Below are 22,981 nucleotides of genomic sequence, written 5' to 3' on the forward strand. Positions count from 1 at the left end.
GCATGTAGTATGAAAGTCACTTCTGAGCTATCCTTTCTTCACCTTAACCTTGACCCTATAGTCCCAGATTGTGCTCCTCACACAGGAGCCAAAACATATCCTTCTTTATGTCCCTTTCCACATTTGTGTTGTCCATTTACATTCCCAAAATGGATTGTAGAGGCTGTGCCATAACGCCTCCTTAACTGTTATCCCCAAAATCAAAGGTGCAGTCTTATGGCTCGATGTAAATAGGTGGCGATGGTTTTGAGGTCAGAAGCTTGTTAACAATTAGTTGGCTTTTGATCAACAGAAGAGGGAAACAAAACTGAAAGGACCCCCGACTTAAGCTGCCTGCTGGTCGATAATAGCACAAACACAGCAAACATATTTAAGGGATTAAAAATTTAATTAAAAAATACTCAGAACATGATAATGTCCTGTAGCAAGATGAACACTTCAGTGCGTCTCGCTCACCAGTAAACCAGTAAAAAAAAAAAAAACTAATAAACAAAATAGACTGGGGCAAAGTTTCATGTTGTTTCAAATTAGTTTTATATTTTATTCATTCAGATTAAGTTATTAACAATTAGCAATTCCACAAAATAAGTCATTACTACAGCATGAATTTAAAATCAATTTTCGTGCTTTAGGATAAGTGAGTCGTGTGGCATGCTGTGGCTGTTGCTGTAAGCGCCATGTCCTGTCATGGATTTATCTATTGGGGATCATTGTAACAGGAGGCTTCTTGCACCTACTGCTGCCCCCTATTGTTTGTTTTCTAAGTTACACCAATTTGCCATCTGTATCCCCCCCAGTTAAATAAAGGTACGGCTCACAGATTCATTAACTGCGTGCCTTCAGTATCCACAGTTGTATATTAAGCTCTTAAAGCTTAGCCGACGGTAATAACAGCGTGTGCAGTGATGGAAGACTTAAATGTGGCAAGGGACAACAAGCAGAAAGCTTGAAAACCCACGCAGAACAAAAGAGCAAGTCACATTTAGAAAATGCCATCTAGGAGTTTAATTCATTTACATTGCATTGAAACAAGTGTGAATGGTGGACACTGTCATGGAAATGATGAAAGCATCACATGAAAAAGGAGTTTAAATTTGAGGTAAGGCCATTGCAAACTTATCAGCTCCAGAGGCGAGTCAGCTTAGTTTGATTGCAGATTAACAGTACAAGACAGCCGTTAAAGACGATTAGAAGTTGAATACGGGAGCTTTCAGAGCAACACAAGGCAACTCATAGCTGGTGCCTAAATTTTAGGTGCATGAGTTACAAAAATAATGACAGCACATGACAAACTTGAGTGAACTGCACTGGCAAAGACAAACAGCATTTGCAAATTGAAACTCACTGACAGTTATAGTTGGGCTTTTGCCAGTATGGCTACTGAATGCCACAAAAGTACTGCACAATGCAGACTCCAGCTCTTTGACTTGGTGCCAGCTAGAACTGTATGTCATGAGCGTCACAAAGCTTGAGGACCCTCGGTCGGAAACGGTTGTATCCAAGGTCAGCACACAACGACACATGACCTGGTGGAAGGAGCACAAAACCTGAACCCAAATCAATGGAGAAAAGTAATATAGTCATCTCTCATTTTAGCTCTTGGATCTAGATGGGTTAACATTTGGATGAAATTAATGGGTGCTTTCATCTAAACTCTTGAACATGGAATGGACAGCCATCTTGTGGGAGTCATTCTGTCTGGTGACATCTCTGTATGGGTGTATAACAGTCAAAGAATGGGAGGCCCTAATGATGTCCTGCTATTTCTGAATGATAGTGGTCCCATGAAAATGGCTGAATGAATTCAAGAGTACTTTCATGAACACCAAGATGAACTCAAAGTATTCCATGGCCTTTCAGATCATCAGGTCTAAACATCATTCAGCTTTTATGAGATGTTTTGAAGAGCCAAATGCAAAGTAGATTTCCACCCCCTTTACCTCTCAAAGACCTCTGGAGGCTTTTCTTCTTGAACAATGATTCCAGTGCACAAAATGCTAGCCTACTTCACAGCATTTATTGAAGGCAAATGGTGCCCCCCAACTCATTATTTCTACACTGACTACATATTAACTTCAGCCAAATTCTTTCCCGTTCACTTCAATAAAGATGCAAGTTAATAAAACAAGGGATACTTTTCCTAAACGTTAAATGTAGTTCACTTCAGTAGTGCAGGAGACATTCAATTAATTGAGAGCTTGAGTGGAGCTTATGAAGGGGTACTTGTTAGAAATAGGCAGATGTTTAGACTCGCGTGTTTGAGTGTTACAGATGAGGGTGTGGACACAATTAAGCGTCTGCCAGCTTAAGAAGCATGCGCTGAGGCCGATAAATAAGGAGAGTGTGAAGTTTTTCAGAGCTGAGCCAATTTTACTCATTTATGATATTTGATAGCCCTGACACCTGCAGGTTTGTTATGCACACAGGGGGCTGTTATAATTTGGCCTATTCAGCCTCCCATGTTTGGGCTTTTCTAAAAGACTGGCTTCATCAGTATATGGCCAGAGTGGCTGAGGTTAGCCAGTACATAGTAACCGAATTATTTTACAGTCCCGAGTTTTGATGCAGTACAGTTACATATGCTGGTTGTGTGTCATGTGGGCAGCAGAGAGGTGGGCTACAGTGACAAGGTGCTGTTCTTTGTTTGGACGTTCTTTCTAATAGTAAGCCATTGTTTTCGTAAAGAAAGATTTTGGAATTTTAGGTGTATTCTTACCTAACTCGATTTGGGGTAGCACATCCTGGAGCCTGTCTTGTCAGTATTGTGGTGGGCGCCCATCCACTGCATGGCCCACTGACGCACACACCCACGCAGACACAGTACTGGTGTGAAATTGTCATATGTGGTTATGGACATGGATGGAATGAATGACCTTGTAGACATGAGCAGTCTTGAAATACCACCTAAATGCATGTGTGTGGATGTAATAAATATAAGTACTGTAGTTGTATATGACATGTGCCACACATGTATTTGTATATGACATGTGCCACACATGTATTTGTATATGACATGTGTAAGTGCATTATGTATATTTATTATACTCGCAGGTTCAATTTCAGTAACAGTTAAGCTGATTGAGACTTAACCTCACAAACACAGAGGCCGTCAAGTGTCATCTCTGGGCCTCCCCTGGATGTTTGTGATTCGGTCAATGTGCTTTCAATTAATTCCCCACTGTGTCTTCATCAGTACAACTTATTATTTCATAAGAAACACTTCAGAATTGTATTAGCTGACATTTTTTTGGTTGCCTGGGTAATCAAAACCCCACTGTTTAATCACACTGTATTGATATCAAGTATTTGGAAAGCCTTTATGGCTTTAGAATACAAATCAGTGAAATGCTTTTCATTTCCCAGAAATGTTAGTTATCCCAGTTACTTTTGGAATACACACAGGCATTTGTTTGAATTGGTTAAAGATGGCATGTTTTGTTCTGTTATACACATAAGCAGGTTTTGGCTCACACTTCCCAAAGGTTGGCTTTATGGCAGGAGGACGTTTTCCACATGGCTGTGATGGAGCTCGATAATGTCTTAAAATTAGATGTCCTGTTACGCACAGCTTTTACTGGTTATGTCACGGATTGCACAGATACCAGGGCACAAACGTTAAGTATGGGAAATGGTTTTGCTATCAAAACAAGGGACCCAGCTCACAACTTGCCCGGGGGCCTGTGATGCTATTAAGATGGCCCTGACAAGAACACTGCATTGTGTGTCATTGTGACAATGCAAGTTCCGCTCCATGCTCCCATCTTGCTTCTGGGAGCTCTGAACCCGACACCATCGGTAATGTCACAGATGAGCTGGATAGTGAGGCACAACAATGAAGCAAGGGCATGGTGCTTAAAGTGCAAAAGTGCTCTTATTTAAAATTAACAAACCAAAAGCAAAGTGTCCAAATTAAAGTGCAGTGCATCAAAGTTAATAAATAAATAATCCATAAAAATCGGTGAATTGTGGAGGTTAAAAACACACTAGAAAAAATCCTTTGAAAACAATGAGGTTAAAACAATGTCTGGAAGCAGTCTTTTAAAACAAAGCCCGGTGCATTCTTTTACTGGTGACTCCCCTGTTTCTTCCATCTAGGCTATGCGCCAGGGGAGTCACCCTACATGCAGCTGACCTTCTTCCCTTCTCTGGTCTGGTGGCCTTTCCAATCCCTGGCTCTATTTCTGCTCACCCAGACTGAGACTTGGGCTCCCCAGCGACCAGGACGCTCACACTGGGGCTTCCACTTCCCAAGTCCCCTTCTCCCGCTGCCTTTGCTGCAGCGAGCCAACCTTCTCCCGGCCACTCCTGCTCCAAACAAGCGCTCAGCAGCAGCGATCACTACCGTCAGCCCTTGGGTGCCGGCCAAACACCCCACTCAGGCTCGTCTCACCCAGCTGCTTGCAAACAGCGCAAGTCTGTGCTCGCACAATCACTTTCTCTCTCTCTCTGTCACTAGCTTTCTCCACCCTTCTCCTTTCTTCTCCATTAACCTCCCATTCTTTTTCTTTTCTTTCCTCTCCCCTCTCCTCCGCCTTGCTCTTCTATTATAAGATCCGGTGACGTGGATTAGGTGTGGCAATCAGCAGCTCCCGGCAACAAATATGGATGTGGACGACTCCTCGCCATTGCACTTAAGCGAGGACACGTCCGCATCACGAATCACCAGGGAACCGCTCCGGTCACACTACCACGACCCCACTCTAAGCTGCGAGTCCGGCGAATTTATTTAAAAAGTAGCCTTTTTGACTTGAGCTGTGGACCCGCTACACCACAATCATCTAGAGAAATGAACTTACAACCTGCAGGTCATTTTTAAGAAATATTTATCAATGTAAAGTACAATAAACTGTAATTGGGCTTCTCTCATGTACATCAAAAATGCATTCAGAGTGGACTGCTCGCCTATCTTGCTATTCCAAAGCATTGCCAAGTGAATCTGACAGCACAGGGTCAGTTTAGCATTTAGGAAATGCAAAAAATAGAGAGAGGGAAAGACACACACAGTGCAACATTAAAGGTAATGAACAAATTAAATTAAGAGGGAACAATAAATGTCTGTTTCTGTTCAGGGAGCCACGTCCTCCTCAGACTGCAGGCAGTGTGACATGGTAGTGACTCTGAGGTCATGGGTTCAAATCCCACTCCTGATGCTGTGTGACCTCTGTGCATCAATTATAAAAACAAAAGAAATGTTGCCAAATGCATCTCAAATGTTGTAAGTCACTTTAGATAAAGGCATCAGCCAAATTAATACATGTAAATCTCATGGCAGGGCTTGTTTTTCAGTTTATTGTAGCAGGTTGCTATTTCAGGTTAGTGGATCTACTTCACAGTTCCAGAGCCCTGAACTCCAAACCTATGATGGTCAGTGTCAGATCCATGACCCCTGGTTGCTTCCAGGAGTATCTTGAACCCTGAACTGCTAGTCGTACCCAAAGATGAGCCTCACACAGTCAGCAAGGGGTTGTTGCAAAGTATCTAGTACTTTTTATTACATCAAAATAAAGTGTCCATAATATGGTGCAGACTATCTTAAATAAATAAAAAAATAAAATTCATGAAAGTCTGCAAGTTAAAAAAAATATATATATATATATGTTTATATATATTCTCACTTTACAACCGGTGTAAAACCACATAGCCATCTGGTCGTTACTCTTCTTTCATCTGAGCCCAGCACATCCTCTAGCCCACCCAGTGGGTTGCTCAGCCGTTGAAGACCCCAGCAGCTGCGGTCCTCACTTTCAAGTCCCATCTTGGCTGCCTCTTTTGGTGTCTGCCAGACCGCTAAGAGCCAACTGTGTTCTTGTCTTCCCCCATGCTCTCCTAAGGTCTTTGAGATACATAGGAAGGGCACCTTCACCATCGTACCCACTTCTCCATTAAATCTGTGGGTAATGATCCATTCCTGGAGCACTGAGCATTTGCTTCTCCACGGGGCTGCCAATCACTCTGGCTGTTCTTCTTTGAGCTGGCTTGGGCACCTGATACTGTGCTCACTCACGGGTCTGTTCTTTGTATTCTTTTTCTGTTATGCTTTCCTCTCTTGAGCATCAGGTCCCTTTTTAAAACTCCCTCCAGCTAATGAGGGAAAAGGTTAATCCCTATTGTGGATGTGGGATGCCTGCCACCACATCTGCCTCTGAAGCCAGTCCACTATGCTACCTATGCCCCACCTGAAAATGTGAGCTCATTATTTATTTATGTAAAATGTACTTGCCACAGACCCTCAAGTCACAAATCCCAGCCTGTCATTGTGGACTTTCCCTGTTCTCCCAATTTTTCCCTAGGCTTTTGATCTAAATCCCAAACACATGAGGTGGCCTTAGGTTGACCCATCATGAGTTAATGGGGAATTGTTGACCCTTACAGGGTTGCTTGCCCCTTTGTGTCCAGGCCATATCACTTTGCACCTTTGAATTCAATTAAGCAGACTGTATAAATGATGGGTTCCTTGTTGAGGTTTTATTATTATTTTTAAATTAAAGAAAGGCACCTAAGCTAAGCATCCCCTCTGAACTGCTCCTTAGGTGGTCACCTTGGCTTCCCTCTCAGTTATATTTAGGAGTGTTAATTAAGTAACTTTATTTCCCCACAAACGTTTGTATAAAACTGCAAGAAGTTGCGGCGTCCACTGGGATAACCTGACAGCTTTTAAGCAAGCATCTGGATGAGAATTGGGGACAGTGTGGGCATTAGCTGACCAAACAGGTTATTGCTATTTGTTTCTTATGATGTTGCAATACCTACTTTGACACCTAAATGATGTCTCCTTCTGGACTGCACATCGTTAAAAGTCAAGTGTAATACTAGGCTCGTGAAGTTTAACTTGGGTAAATAGTAATGCGTTTTTGTCTGTTTGTCTTCTTCTAGGTATGACACAATCACTAACCAATGGGAGACAGTGTCACCACTTCCTAAACCTGTGCATTCTGCTGCAGCCACTGTATGTGGTGGAAAAATCTACGTGTTCGGGGGTGTGAATGATGCCGGGCGACCTGCAGGGGTTTTGCAGTCTTACATCCCTCAGACAAACACGTGGAGTTTCATCGAATCTCCCATGATAGGTAAGCCCAGGGTGATTTCTTACCTTTATGGTCACAATAGTCACATGGACCCCTGAGAGGTCACATACACGCATATGGAGCTCAGCTTCAATTGTTACGTCTCCTGAAAGGAAATTGCATTTTCAAGCCAGCCTAGTGGAATATTTGCTTTTTGTGCATGACAGTTGTGTTAAAATTAGTGAGACTGACGCTGATGCATTCTTAACAAAGAGAGGCCTTTGTGATCCTGACGAAAACAGACCCGCTCGATTTAATGATGGAAATACTCAGCGAGGGTCCCGTGTGGCTTGTGTTATGAAAACAAGGCACTGTTTTTCAGTCCATCTGCTGAAGCCGCGAGTGTTAGATGAGGAGTGTGGCGGACGTGTGGAAAGCAGATAATTAAGTGCATTGGTAGCGTTCTGATGGGGAATGACACACCACCACTCCTCATAGATTTCCTGAGTAATATGTTTACTTATGCACGGAAGTGTTTCCACAGGTATAAAAAAAAATAATAATTGAATTCCCTGCTGTATGCTGATCATCTTGGCCATGTAAGCTAGACAGGCCAGGATTTGAAAAACCCTTTAATTGTCAACTGCTGCCACTCAGAGGTTGGCTAAAGCTTTTTGAGTTTTAGATAATAATTTGGTCTTTTTACTTGGAGTCACTTTTCTTTTTTTCATCTAAGATCAGAAATCCTCAGGTTTGTTTAAATAAAAACTCAGTGGAATAAACAAATTAGCAACAAAATAGCTGACTGTCTTTCGGATATTCTGTTCATTAGTTTGTGGTCCACCTTGCCATCTCAGTGAAAGAGCTGAACCCCAACGTCTCTGTCGAGGAGTCATTTTATGGCCAGTTTCCATTTATTGTGGATTATCAAAAATGTTAACGTTGGATACATTTATTTAGCGGTTTCCCTGGTGCATTTGATGATGGGTGGAACATCAATATTCCACAGGAATGCGGGCTCGCTATTTCTTCTTGTTGTGTTATAAGTTTTGTCATAACTCCAAATTTTGTTTTTCTTGAAGTTGTGTTTCAGGGTTTTTCATGATATTACCCATCCATCCATCTAGCTTGATATCTGTTGTCCTGCCTAACCCTTTTCTAAACATTGATTTGTTTTCTAATGCACTTTCTTGCCTTATTACATGACTGGTGTGCAATCTGGTGCATGTAAAATAATTGAAAACACAAAAGCTATACACTTTTTACAGCAATTAAATGTTTGAAAATTGCACGCAATTTTTGATGTTCATCCTACCAAGCTCTAGTTCTTTAGTCCTTGGCTAGAAGTGTGCTGGTCTAGTGGTCAGCCTCACAGCTCCGTGTGCCTCACACAAACCAAAGCAGAGCAGGTTAAATCTGAGATGGACCTGTATGGGTGAGCGAGCATGACCTCTAGTGGACTGGCCATCCATCCAACAGTCACTAATGCCAGGCTCTGAAACCCTGAATTAGGTGAGTGGGTAAAAACAATATAAATGGACTGACAGTAAACGGAGCGGGCAAGTAAACATTTTACAAGACTTTGCAGTTTTTACATACCATCACATTATAACAACTGTGACGAGAACAGGCCATTGAACCCATCCTATTCACCTACAAAATGATCCACTGCACTAATTCCTGTCACAATTTTCAAAATTTCAATTTCAATCTTTCCTTATAACTTGTATCTGTCAGTCCCAGAATCTCCCTAGTTACTTTTTTTTGGACTTTCCCTAACTCTGGCATGTCTTTGTTGTAATATGGAGAGTAAATATGCCCGCAGTACTTCAGGTGAGTCCTCACTTAGTGTGTTTTATAGCTTAAATGTAACCTCCCTTGACTTGTACTCCACACATCATGCTTTATAACTTAACATCTTATTGATTGCTTCAGTACACTGAATGAAGACAGTGATGAGTCCTCTTTGCCTCCCAGGTCCATCTCATGAGGTCTACTATAAAGTCTGTCTGTCACAATTTACTCTCCCACTGCTGAAATTTACACTTAAACTAATGGATTTGGGTCATTTATGGGATGTAATCCCGACTTTGGAAACAATACTAATCTATTTTCCCATTATCCCAATATGAATATGTCCGATTTATAATGCATCCCTAGAAAATACCCTTGTTAGTGTAGCTGCTTAGTTAGGATGGGCCATTTATAGAATCAATTCAAGTTAAAGTCTGGGATTTGTGCTCTAATAAGCCTATTATTTCTTGCACCACCATACCTACATTCAGGGATGCTCATAAAAACAGAATCTTATACATAATGGCTGGCTTTTGGTGGCGTACATGGAGGGTCATCTAGAGGGTGAGCCTAATCCTGTGCAGATGGAGCTGAAGCTGGTATTTTGGGGAGCACTACTGTTGGTCTTAATTTCACACATCACACCAGTGCCCTTACTGCATCGTAGTTCTCGCTGAGCTGTGTTCAGATTCTCTGGTGGCTTCTTTCTGGACTAGAGCTGAATTGCTCGGTGGGCACTAGGTTCTCTTTCTAAGAAAACAGTTATTTCATCTGTGAACACAAAGTGAAATGTTGCAGGTTTTACATCATTCCAACACTCAAACACATACAAAGGGGGGTGAAATGCACAAAGCAACAGAAAAAATAAATCTGTGAGCGAGCCCAGAATGCATTAGCACGGTGCCTGTCTAACAGCATAGCCATGCTGTCTGCTAAAGTTTGAGACTTCGTTTTTATTTCAATGCCAAATGTATTTCTATTCTTGTGTTTGTACATTAAGCAATTATTTGCATGGCAAGATGCTATTTTGTCAAATATGGACTGTGTACTGAGCAAGAAGGTTAAATCCGTTTTAATTGCAGTGAACCATAGTGCCAGATGTGTTCATTTTTCCGTTTGGAGGATTTGAATATTCTTGTCATAAAAGGCAGTACATGCTGAAATAAACAAGGCCACAGCAGGGCTAAGCAGGATGGCGGCTGTACTTACCGACACGTCTCTTGTAGGCTCTTTCAGCTGCACCCACCCTTTGCTGTACTCACGAGTTCACAGAGGAAGCAATTATCTTTCAGATGGCAGTGGTCTTTTGTTTGCTGCGTTTTAAGGCCTTTTGGGTAAGCAAGAAGTTCGGCTGTTTGCATCGTTTCTACTCCTGGGGCATGGCTGCATGCTGAAACAATTTGCGATCGTTTGTAAATGAGGTTACCTTCAGAAGGATGGCAGTGTGGATTAGGATCAGCAAATTGGAGTGTCTCCTTAATTACAACATAGGAAATAAGAATCCCGTTTCTTTAGAATTCTAATTAGCACTTCAATTTGTTCCAGTGTCTAACTATGAGACACCACCATCTTTGTGTGCATTCAAAGTAATGTGTCAAGCTACTTGTGAAGTCTGCCACATAAGAATGCTTATTTTGAGAATGCTGCCTAGCCTACATGTCCATTAGGCCTGAGACTGACCCACCAAGCCAGACTTTGACAAACGGATTCCTGTTCCCTCTGCTGCTCATTGGAACCTCAGTTGTTTTTTCTGAATGGCCCTTTAACAATTCACTGTTTCAGACATGGTTGTTTACATTCTTTTACCAAATAACATCCAGACTGCCACTCCTGGTCACCCTGGGCAGTTTTTACTGTTTTGAGGTATCCACACGTGAAAGTGAAGCCATTAGCATTACTTCACTCTGAATCTTAAGTTAGATTTTGAGGATTTTGTATTTGAGATGTGGTAGAAAAGAGTGGTACAGCTACAAATCTATAATATGGTGTAATTGAAAATTCTGACGATTGTATTAGATGCCAGTTATTTGTATATAATATATATATAATGTTAACATATGCATTACTGATTAATTGTGCACACAGATCTCCCTCAAGACTCTGCCGATCAAACAGATTTGGGAGCAGGCCTTTTACAGGAGATAGCCTCTGCTCACCTGTCAGGGTAAACTACACAGCACTCTGGGAATATTTCTAAATGGGCAGGTTCTCTCATGCTGTTGTATTATGTTTGAGACCTGTCACAGTTCCCATTTGTGACGTTTCATTTTGTTGTGTTCACATGAGTTTCTGGTCACATTTTTTGGGAGAAATAAATGGTCACAATAAGCTGCAGGAGTGTGTAGAAAGTCATGAGAAAAGTCCCCTGAATGTGTACAATCTACCTTGGTACTGACGAGGGTTAATTCGAGCGCAGTTTGGTTTATGGGCTGCCGTTGGTTATGAAGCATGAAGTCCATTTCTAGTGAAACATGTCAAGGAAGTCATCATATTCACCCTATTAAACAAAAACATATCAATAAGGAAGTAATATATTTGGATATAAATTCAATTGAGTATGCCTTCCAGATGCTGAAGGGAAACCTTAAGAGGCTATCCCCCAAAACAAGCAGGAGCTGAAGACAGCTGCACTGGTGGCTTGGCAGAGCATCAATAGAGAAGATACTCAGCACCTGGTGATTGTCTGTGATTTGCAGACTTCACCTGGTCATTGCATGCAAGGGATATGCAACAAAGTATTAAATATGACTGTTTTAATATACCTACCATTGCTATGTCCCATACATTATGGAGTGTACAGCAATTCTTTAAAGTGTTTAGGAGTGTCATCAAGTAGCACACTGTGGGATTAGTTACAATACTTCTACCTTTCAACATTTCCTATATATACATTTTATTTTTAATATTTATTAATTTATAGTATGTTTTTGTATATTTTATCAAGCTGTTCATGTGACTTTCAAAAGAGACTCTCTGGCATTGATGGCTAAAGTTTATGAAGCTATGTGAGAAGTAGTGTGATACTTGACTAATACAGCAATTACATGGCATGAGAGGAGAGTGAACGCAGAGTTAAGAGAAACACTTGGTGTAGAGCTGAAAGGTGATATGCTGAGCATGGAGATTTGGATATGTGGAACAAAACGCAGAGGGTGACAGGGTGAAGAGGTGGAAGGAGTGAGACCAAGGGTGTAAACCAAAGATGTGATTGGAGGATATGAAAAACATGGGTGTTAACCCAATAAGGGGGCAACTGGCTAACTCAAGTAAAGTTTAAAAAAAACAAAAAACAGCCGCTACTGAAGTGATGATGATGGTGGTGATGGTGGTCTGGCGTGGTGCCTTGCTTGAGTTGTCAGTAAATGTATCCAGTGCGAGCTAGAGGTTACAGTTCAATTTTTAGATTATTGGGATTGCAGCTAAGGCCATTATTGTCAAAGGAGAACAGACATAGTTTTATTTCCATCCATCCATCCATCCATTTTCTAACCCGCTGGATCCAAATACAGAGTCACGGGGGTCTGCTAGTTTTATTTCCTTCATTACTTATTCTGTCATGAACAACTGAAAACCAGATAGCAAAAGTGCACTGCTAATGATAGTGCAAGTAGAGGAGAAAATACTGTAGGATAGAGCACTTTCACAAATGTATCACTCAGTAACTAAGTAGCATATTAAAGTAGTACACACCAAGTTTTGCAGTTATTTAGCATTTTCTTCTGCAGATTTTGATATTTGAGGAAATGAGGGATCGCATTCTAGCTGCCACGTCAAACATCGATAGTGGTATAATACAAGGAGTCTGGAACGAAAAGATTGCTGTGTGCTGCGTGACAATAATGGTGCATTTGTAAGATTAAGAAAAACTGTGCGAGTCCCTTCAGATTACACATTCATGTGATACTCCATTACTAAGGAATACATTTTTGAAAGTGTGCAGTTCTTCCCCTGTTCCCTCATCAATAACAGGCATCCATCTCGGGTGTGCCGGCCTCAGCATAATGTCTTACTGCGTGGCTGCTGGTCCTCACTCAGTGCTGCTGTTGCTTAGCACTCTAACCTTTGTGCTAAACAGTATTAACTAAACTCCTGAAAGCATTTTTAGAATAAGGCCAAAGTTCAACTGCACCAGCCATTTACAGAGGCTGAGGTGGTGAAATGCATGTGTGCGCTAGCCGCTGTTTACTGTTTTTGGAGATGCTGTCTGTTTGGCCACTGTATTCTGCTCTTCTTTTTTTCATCAAGTAATAAAAATAGCTGTCAATCAACAAGGTCCCAAGCAGAAGTATGGTCTTCCAAGTACACGATGCTCATTCTTAGAAGTGGTCCTCCACCATGGCCAGGTATAGAAAAGGAGAGAAAACAAAATTTCAATCCACAAGGAACACAACGTGCCTTTCATTGTTGGTTTCATATTGTAGGTGAGAATGAACACAGCTTCTTTTTTCTCATTTTTTAGACACCAGCTTTTCATCAGCTACCAATAATGCAGTTGGCATCCCACCTTCATCTCAGCCTTGCAGCTTCCTTTACAGGTTAAAAAATTCAAAGTGCAACTCGGAATTTTTACAAGGTGCTCCACGACCTGGCAGTAGTCCTTGTGACCGTTAAGGCCAGCTAGCAGAAGTCTTCCCTTTCTTTGTTCATGAGAATCCAGAAATATTTTTAACAATGTTCAGCCAAATCATATCCAAGGAGTTCTGCGTCCCACTTGGGAAAGACCACTTTTTAATAGTGACACCAACATACAGACGGGGCTTCTAAACCCATTTATTCAAGCCCAAATTATTTACTCATATTTTTGATGATGTGAGGTGGGAACCAGCCAGGAATGGGGGCTACTTGGCAGTTCAGCGTTTGTGGCAGCAGTTGGACTGTGAAAAGTATGGCCATATATACAGTTAGGTCCATAAATTTTCTAATTTTGGCTCTTTACATTACCACAATGAATTTTAAATGAAATAACTCAGATGCAGTTGAAGTGCAGACCTTCAGCTTTAATTCAGTGGGTTGAACAAAAAGATTGCATAAAAATGTGAGGCAACTAAAGTATTTTTTAACACAATCCCTTCATTTCAGGGGCTCAAAAGTAATTGGACAATTGACTCAAAGGCTATTTTATGGGCAGGTGTGGGCAAGTCCGTCATTATGTCATTATCAATTAAGCAGATAAAAGGCCTGGAGTTGATTTGAGGTGTGGTGCTTGCATGTGGAAGATTTTGCTGTGAACAGACAACATGCAGTCAAAGGAGCTCTCCATGCAGGTGAAAGAAGCTATCCTTAAGCTGTGAAAACAGAAAAAAACCCATCCGAGAAATTGCTACAATATTACAAGTGGCAAAATCTACAGTTTGGTACATCCTGAGAAAGAAAGCAAGCACTGGTGAACTCAGCAACGCAAAAAGACCTGGACGTCCATGGAAGACAACAGTGGTGGATGATCGTAGAATCATTTCCATGGTGAAGAGAAACCCCTTCACAACAGCCAACCAAGTGAACAACATTCTCCAGGGGGTAGGCGTATCGATATCCAAGTCTACCATAAAGAGAAGACTGCATGAAAGTAAATACAGAGGGTCACTGCAGGGTGCAGGCCACTCATAAGCCTCAAGAATAGAAAGGCTAGATTGGACTTTGCTAAAGAACATCTAAAAAAGCCAGCACAGTTCTGGAAAAACATTCTTTGGACAGATGAAACCAAGATCAACCTCTACTAGAATGATGGCAAGAAAAAGCATGGAAAAGGCGTGGAACAGCTCATTATCCAAAGCATACCACATCATCTGTAAAACACGGTGGAGGCAGTGTGATGGCTGGGTGCATGGCTGCCAGTGGCACTGGGACACTAGTGTTTATTGATGATGTGACACAGGGCAGAAGCAGCCAAATGAATTCTGAGGTGTTCAGAGACATACTGTCTGCTCAAATCCAGCTAAATGCAGTCAAATTGATTGGGCGGCGTTTCATGATACAGATGGACAATGACCCAAAACATATAGCCAAAGCAATCCAGGAGTTTATTAAAGCAAAGAAGTGGAAAATTCTTGAATGGCCAAGTCAGTCACCCGATCTTAACCCAATTGAGCATGCATTTCACTTATTGAAGACTAAACTTCGGACAGAAAGGCCCACAAACAAACAGCAACTGAAAGCCGCTGCAGTAAAGGCCTGGCAGAGCATTAAAAAGGAGGAAACCCAGCATCTGGTGATGTCCATTAGTTCAAGACTTGAGGCTATCATTGCCAGCAAAGGGTTTTCAACCAAGTATTAGAAATTTTATTTATTTAGAACATTTTATTTCCAGTTATTTAATTTGTCCAATTACTTTTGAGCCCCTCAAATGAAGGGATCGTGTTAAAAAAATGCTTTAGTTGCCACACATTTTTATGCAATCTTTTTGTTCAACCTACTGAATTAAAGCTGAAAGTCTGCACTTCAACTGCATCTGAGTTGTTTCATTTAACATTCATTGTGGTAATGTACAGAACCAGGATTAGAAAAAAGTTGTCTCTGTCCAAATATTTATGGACCTAACTGTATGTGGCCAGGTCAAATTGAGTGGACTGCCAGCAGCAGAGGGTGCTGTATCTCCAAATTACACAGGATGCCTGGGACATAAAATAGGGAAGACTGTCATGGAGATAGGGGTGAGCTGTGGGGGACATTGTGAGGTGTGTCAAAAGTCCCTAGTTCCATATCGGACTACATTATCTGCTGGACAGGCTGTGTAATTCTTTAGTTGGAAGCTGGGGGCTCAAGACTACAGAGTCATGGGACACTATTGGGAATTACTAGAAAAGCACACATTTCTAGCCTGGCTGAAAAGTTCCTTCTGTCCAGTCCAGTACTGGGTGCAAAGTCAGGAGGAGGGCCATGGACAACCACTTGATAGAGGAGCCAGTGGAAAGAGAAATGCCAAAGGTGTAAGCAAATAGACCTGCCACCAGGCCCAGAACTTGGCACCAAGTGGCCGTAAAATTTGACTTGAGCAGTTTATTTGGACCCTGGCTTCCCCAAATACTCGATACCTGGCCATTGTATTTCTTTTTGTGAATAACCCTTTGTTTTTGTTTTTTTTTCCTGAGAGCTTATGGCCTTGTTGCTGTCCTTCTAGGTATGAGGATGGCACAAGAGCACCCTCTAGTGATCACAGTGGTTAAATGGTGGCCTTGTAAATTGAGTCGGATTTTCTGTAATGTCTCTCGTTTATTTGTAAATGCCTGAAATGCCTCAATGTAGCAGTAGCTACATACTGACCGGTTGCTAATACACACACACTTGAGCGGTTGACTACAGAAGGGCTGATGGGGAGCGTGTCTGCTTTGCTATTGAGCACTATGGTGCACCTCAACATGCTTCATTAGCTGACCGGCTCACATCACCAAGTGCCGGTGAAAATGACATCCTGGCCCATTTGAACAGACCTCTCCTAAGAGCAGCTCTACAGTGTACCTCAGAAAGACTGCTTCAAAGAAAATTAAACCATGTCCTAAAAGACCTGGGAATTTGCAAATCCTTCTGTCTGACAGATTTTATTTTTCTGATTTGTTGGAAAAATCAGGCCTCGGTGGATATTAACCTGAAATCATGCATTCTCTTTTAAGTATTGTTAAGAGCCAGCAAAGCAGCAGGAGTGTCGCCTTTCAGTTCATTATGGGACTGGAGCAGACTGCCAAAATGCAAATAAACCATAACTGACATACAAAAATGATAATCAAATGGAAGAGAGGAGTGGAGCAAATAAAGCAAAGTACTTTAGAAATGCTTATAGTGAGACCTACAAAGCAGTACGAATGTGAGCATGGCAATATGCAAATTGTTTGATGTATCTAATGAAAAAAATAAAGTCTTTGTTTTTTTACACATCCTCATTCAGAGTGTGCAGTGACTACATGAGGCTGACAGTAAATTACAATTCATATCCCCACACACATGCTAAGCAAAATAAATCCTTGCTTGTAATGTGTTGCGGGTTACCAAGGGGTGTTTTATTAAAGAGGCCTGAAATGAAAGCCCCTCCTCAGCTCCACTCAGACAGTATTTCTTCTCGAGTGCTCCAGGATATGCCACTGCCAGTCTTGGCTAACCCTGACTGGGAACTAGGAAGTGTTTTGTTGTCGCCATATTATCCACATAGGCGTATTGCATTCTTTGTGACCTGCTTAGCAATACTGAGACTGGCTTTGTTTTCAGTGACAATGTTGGCCAATTCCAGCACCCTTTGAGCCCTTGTGATGTTTTTTTTCTGACTGATAAAAAGGCTGCTGCCAAACAACATGCTTGGAATTGTTTGTGCTTGGGAGTTTTTATAAACGCATCAGTGAGACAATAATTGAGAATACGTGAATGAATTCCAGCATCAGCTCCTGTTTCAGCAATCCACACTTAAATTTACCAGCATATACAAAGTAACTTCAGTAGCCATTTCATGGCAGGATGTCCCACACTAGAGGAGCCATCGTGTTCAAGTCGGTGTCTCTGGTAGAGGGCAGTCTCTGCCTCCACATTGAACTTGATGGTAGTTAATAATTTATTAAAGTTAATCAGTGATTGGCCCTGCTTGAGAGTGGGCTGTGCCTGAATTCACTTGTTCATTTGGGAATTGGTGCCAGTCCTGTAGGTATGTTATATGGCAGATTTAAAATGAGCTGAACTACCACACATTTAATACTTTGGAGAGTTCATTCACCCTGACTCCTTAGTTATCTTGAATTTTGAATCCCGTTTTAGTTAAGATGATGCCTCTTAAGTTAGCAAAGCTAACTAGATAAGCTCTGCATTTAGGGCATGACAGGAAAACCATACTTTCTGGACTACATGGCAAAGGTGAAGGAGGGACTGTTTTTCAGGGTTTCGGCTAGGCCCTTTGGTTCCAGTGAAGGGTTTTGTTAATGCCAGAGCATACAAAGACATTTTAGACACATCCAACTTTGTGGCAACAAAGCCCTTTCCTGTTCCAGCATGACTGTGCCCAGTGCACAAAGCCAACTCCATAAAGGCAGGAAGGAACATGAGTGGCCTGAACAGAGTCCTGACTTCAACCATATTGAACACCTTGGAGATGAATTGAAACCTCAATTGTGAGGCTTCTCATCCAACATCAGTATCTGACCTCACAAATGCTCCTTTGGCTGAATGGACACAAATTCCCACAGGCACACTCCAAACTCTTGTGGAAAGCTTTTGCTGAACTGTGGAGACAGTTCTAGCTAGAAAAGGAGAGCCAACTCCATATTAATGGCCATGGTTTTGGAATGGGGTGTCAAGCAAGCGTGTGATGGTCAGGTGTCTAAAAGGCTTTGGCCATATTCACCACAGATGGTTGTTTCTTTTGCATTTTCTTGTGTGAACCATGTTTACACTGCTTTGCTGTCTTGGGCTGCTTACGTTTAGTTTAACCTCGGCTTTCACATTCATTCTCGCCTAACTGCTGAGATGCCTCAGGATTTTAGTAGCAGCTGGCTTTTCTAGTATTGACCACACTTTTGTCTTTTTCCTTTTCCCTAACACAACAGCAGCTGAGGCATTAAGAACTGAAAGGTAATGGTGTTGTTATCAAGCTTATTTGTAGGTCACCATGTTAAGAGACTGAACGAGTGATAATTGCTCATGTTCTCCAAACCAGGAATTATACAAACAAGTCAAAATCAATTACATTTTAAGAGGGTGAGAGCGATAGTTTGATCCCATTATATTAAGCCATGTGTTATCAAGTCTACATACATATGATAGAACTATATATACTGTACACCTTGTTGTTTTTGGGTGCATTGTGAGTGAACTTCAGTACATTCATTGCCATCTTGTAAAGACAAAAGGGTTCTTTAGAGCTCAGCTGCACTGTCAAGACGCCTCTGTTTAATTCCTTATAGTTGTCCTCACCATCCTACCTGATCATTCATAAGTTTATGATCATCTTCAGCCAGTCAATCACCAAACTAGACATGGATGGTTGGGAACATCTCACATCATAAAACCTTGTGGTTCAAAATTTCTTCTGCTAAAGACAGCAGCTGCCCTTTAACCTTAAATTGATCAGTTACTTTTATATGATAATGACGCAGTCCCAAATTTGAAAAAGTGTGAGGAACATCTTCAATATTTCAGTGCCTCCTGCACTGTCGCCACAGCACATGAAGCCAGAAGGACATAGTGTGCTAAATTTATTTTAGCATCCTTACGTTCCTGCCCTTATAAAGACCCTCATAGTATGACTCCAATGTAAGAACTTCAAATGTGAGTCTTGTGTGATGAGTTCAGTGTCGCCCAAGTGCAGCTGCCATCAGATGAGAGAGTAATCGATACTTTTACTAACCCCAAATACTCTCAGTATCTGAACAGACACCATAATAGCGCAGATCGCAAATAATTGTCGAGTACGCCTCTGTCAGCTCAAAGTTAACTCTCTCATCTTCTTTCACAAAAGAAAGAAAATAAAAGTAGTACAAGGTGTCATTGTCGATTACATTGTCTCACGCTTTACCTTTCAGTCCTGTCATAAACCTGAACTGCAAAATAAAATGAGCAGATTTCAGTTCAGATGTCACACTGAGTGGCAGGAAAGAAAAACACAATGAACCCTTACAAAAATAACAGGCATCCTTAGGGAATTTAGATCCAGAGGATAAATAAATTATCCTTAATATTTAGTAAATAATATTCCTAGTAAGGTTCCTGTATTCATTTCATATTAAATTGTGCTTCTGATTCACTTATTTTTTTATTATTTCTTCTAAAGCTCTCCTCTGTGCTCATTTTTTTCTGTCTCCAAAAAAAAAGCCTGCAGCCTCATAAGTGAAGCTTAAGGGGGATTCTTTTGTTTTATTCTACACAACGCAGTCTTCCACACTTCTAAGATACAGGCTATGCATGCATCTGAATGTTTTTGGTGAGTTTACCTTCCTCTTCACCTGCAATACTTAAACAGAATTTTGAGTTCTTCTTCTTAAATTCTATAAACCGGATTTGGTTTAAGCGTTAGTCATCCTTACACTAAAATGAGAGAAGACAGCAGGGTGGAAGCAGAGTGTGCACAAGGGCCGGGCTGATGAATCCCCGTGCTGTCGTGTTCACAGTTCTCCAAAAGCACCTCTGGTAGCATATATGAAAAGGCGGTTGTTAGCCACTGCATAGTCCTCCCTGAGAGTTTGTGTGATACAGTGCCTCCATCCCAAGGCGTCTCTGAAGCAAGAAACAATTATTAAGAAAGTTTGTACTGTTTCCTAAGTGAATAATACATGTTTGTTAGTTAAAGTCCAACAATGCCGTCTGTGTTATCATTTTGTTTCAGATTTGTTTTTATTTCCAAATTTGTTTTATCTTTTATTGTAAAGTTTGTTAACCCTTAAAAGCCTGAATTTTTGCTTTAAAGGGTACAGCTAATCACTTTGGGGTATTCCTACATTCTTTATTCGTATATTGAGAAAAATGTGCCTGGCAGTTTCAGAAATACCCATTAACAGAATACACTACTTAGTTTGCACTCTGCCATTTCAAAGATTTCCTAGCATGGCCTGACCATTGTTGTATTAAGTTGTACCAAGCACATGTAGGCCATACACTGGTGTTAGCAGAGCATTAAGGAGGCTAAGGATTCTGTTTGTTTCACAGGAGACACGGTGCAGCTCCCAGAAGTTTTGCCTCTGTTGAGACGTTTGGAGTTTGCATGTTATCCCTGTGGCAGTGCTGTGGTTTGCACCCCTGAGGTGAATGGGTATCTGTAAATTGGCCCAATGTTTGTGAGCATACGCTCCACTGGACAGGCATCCCATTCAAGTCTATGTGTCACTGTGTAATGGAGAAGGGGGCGTCAGAACGAGGGGGAGGAATTATGTCATCTCATAATTAATAAACAGTGTTAAAACAGGAGGGACCTTGTTCGAATGAGCTCAAAACAGTCTGTCCAGACCCGTCGGTGACTCTCAACTGAAAAATGAAACCTTTTTCTGCTTTGTCAGACCACAGACCATCTAGACTTGCTTTGTTTCCCTTAAGATTCAAAATATTGTGTTGTAAGCCTGGTTTATTGTCAATATTTTTAGTAGGCTAACCAAAAAAATACAAAAAAGAATGAGAACAATTTGATCCTAAGATGTGGTTTCACTTTGTCCCTCCACTACAAACTTTTATTTGACCCTTCTTTACAGAAAAACCATTGCGTGCAAATTGCTGGTGCCTGTGTGCTGATTATCCCTTTCAAGTGGTTTCAGAATGTCTGCTGCAAACATACGGAGTATGAAAAACACTGGCTGTGCAGGATTAGATTTCATTAAATCAAATCAGTGGGTTAGACTTGGGACGAAAACTCCTTTTGGTTGTTTATTTTGGGACAGTTTAATATTGTGGTACAGAAAGAATGTAACACATAACTTGTGTGGTGTAGGACGTGTTCTGCATAAATTCATGTATTTATCTAAATCCTCAGTTCATTTTCAGGAGTCATGTATGTGTGATTTTTCAGATGGTGGATATTTTGGATGCAAGTTTGATCATACTCTAATGGGAAAATGAGGCCCGTTGCTGGGTTCTTTGACCACATTATCAAATGAAAAAGCATTTTTGACATCCCACTTGCTATTAGCCCCTATACTTCTAAGTCAGAATGCTGTAGTTATCCACATAGTCCTTCTGTGCAGCAGATCAGCAGACATTTTAGTCGGTTGACATATTTAACTGACAAACTATCTCAAAGAGGGCTTGACACAGTTTTCAATAAAGTTGATCACTAGCCAAGTTTGGCCTGTTTACACATCTAAATGGCAGGGTTGTTGTGGTCTGAGTGGACAATGTCTGATGCTCTTTCAGGCTCTAGAGCAGGGGTGTCAAACTCCAGGCCTGGAGGGCCGCAGTGGCTGAAGGTTTTCATTCAAACCCTTTTCCTAATCATTGACCAGTTTTCACTGCTAATTAACTCCTTTTTCCTTCATTTTAATAGTTGTGTTTTTAAGGATTCAGCCTTTTGAATTGATTCGCTTCTTCATGAAATGGCAGCCAAACAGAAATGAGACATGAAACAAGCCAACAGATGAACAGCTAAAGTGGGATTTCAAACTCCAACCAATTTCACTCCAACCAGTCTATTAATGAAATGCTGATTCTTGCTGTTAAATAATTAAGCCTGTTATTTAATTTTGTGGTCTGTTTCTACTCTTATTCTGCCACAGCAGACATTTCCAAAACTGTTGATTTTCTGTTCATCATAATGTTTTGGTGACCTGAGAGATCAACCTTACTGAGACCTTCACTTTTCTTTATTTTAAGATATTGTGTGAGGTGAGCTGGTTGTGTGGCAGCTCGTTTTGTGTCTCATTATTGTTTGGCTGCTAATTAAAAAAAGAGACAACTAAGGCAGCTGAGTCAAGTTAATTAAAACTAAAGCAAAATAAGTTAATTAGCAGGAAAATCTGGTCACTAATGAAGAAGATGGTTAGAATGAAAACCTGTAGCCACTGCGGCCCTCCAGGCCTGGAGTTCGAGACCTGTGCTCTAGAGCTTTCGATTTAAAATTCTACTGTGATGGTGCATGGCCTTGTAGCTTACCAAAATGGACTAGGATGATCAGATCTTTACAAAGAAAAACGTAATCCATGTTAACTGTCCATGTCATACATTGAATGTATTGTTTGTACTAAAGACACATTTGACTAAGTGGAAAAGATTGTTTTGTTTTAGACATTTGTGATATGGGATGAAAAAAAGATACAAACTCAACTGTCCAAGTGTTGGGCAATATCAGATCAAGAGACACACACACAACTTTAGCCAGTGAGGTATCATCTTTTATCACAACTTACCATCAGTAGTCTTCATATGAAACTGTACTGCATTAAAATGCATATATTTATACTTATACTTAGACTTATTAAGTTAACAGCATGTTCATCGCTGCAGAAATGCCTCAATTCATACTTTGTCTTAGTTCACACAAGTAAAAGTTCAATCCATGCTGAAAAATAAATTAGCTCTTGTCAGGTTTGATGAGCCATAACTTTGTGTTTCTAATTCTATTTTTATATGTCAACATCAAATTTACTTTGTTTTCACAGATAAAGTGCAACCCAGGCCTACTCTTACCCAGTCTTAGTCTGCTAATTAAAAACAGAGGCTGTCACTGAAGCACATACTGTACTTTGAGAAGCAAAAATATACAACAGAAACTGGCAGATTGCTATACTTAAACAAGT

The 22,981-nt window shown here is 41.0% G+C and overlaps 1 protein-coding gene across 4 annotated transcripts in view; it reads left to right on the forward strand.

Annotated features, from left to right (window-relative positions):
- Positions 1-22,981, forward strand: part of LOC120525687 (kelch-like protein 29) — an 810,846-nt gene that overhangs the window by 760,937 nt on the left and 26,928 nt on the right. For all 4 annotated transcript variants that reach the window (XM_039748201.1, XM_039748199.1, XM_039748200.1 and 1 more), the window contains one exon: positions 6,874-7,067. In XM_039748201.1, the coding sequence (XP_039604135.1) occupies positions 6,874-7,067 (194 nt within the window). The remainder of the gene's footprint in view (positions 1-6,873; positions 7,068-22,981) is intronic.

This window comes from Polypterus senegalus, chromosome 3 (genome assembly GCF_016835505.1).
Source record: "Polypterus senegalus isolate Bchr_013 chromosome 3, ASM1683550v1, whole genome shotgun sequence".
Taxonomy (NCBI): domain Eukaryota; kingdom Metazoa; phylum Chordata; class Cladistia; order Polypteriformes; family Polypteridae; genus Polypterus; species Polypterus senegalus.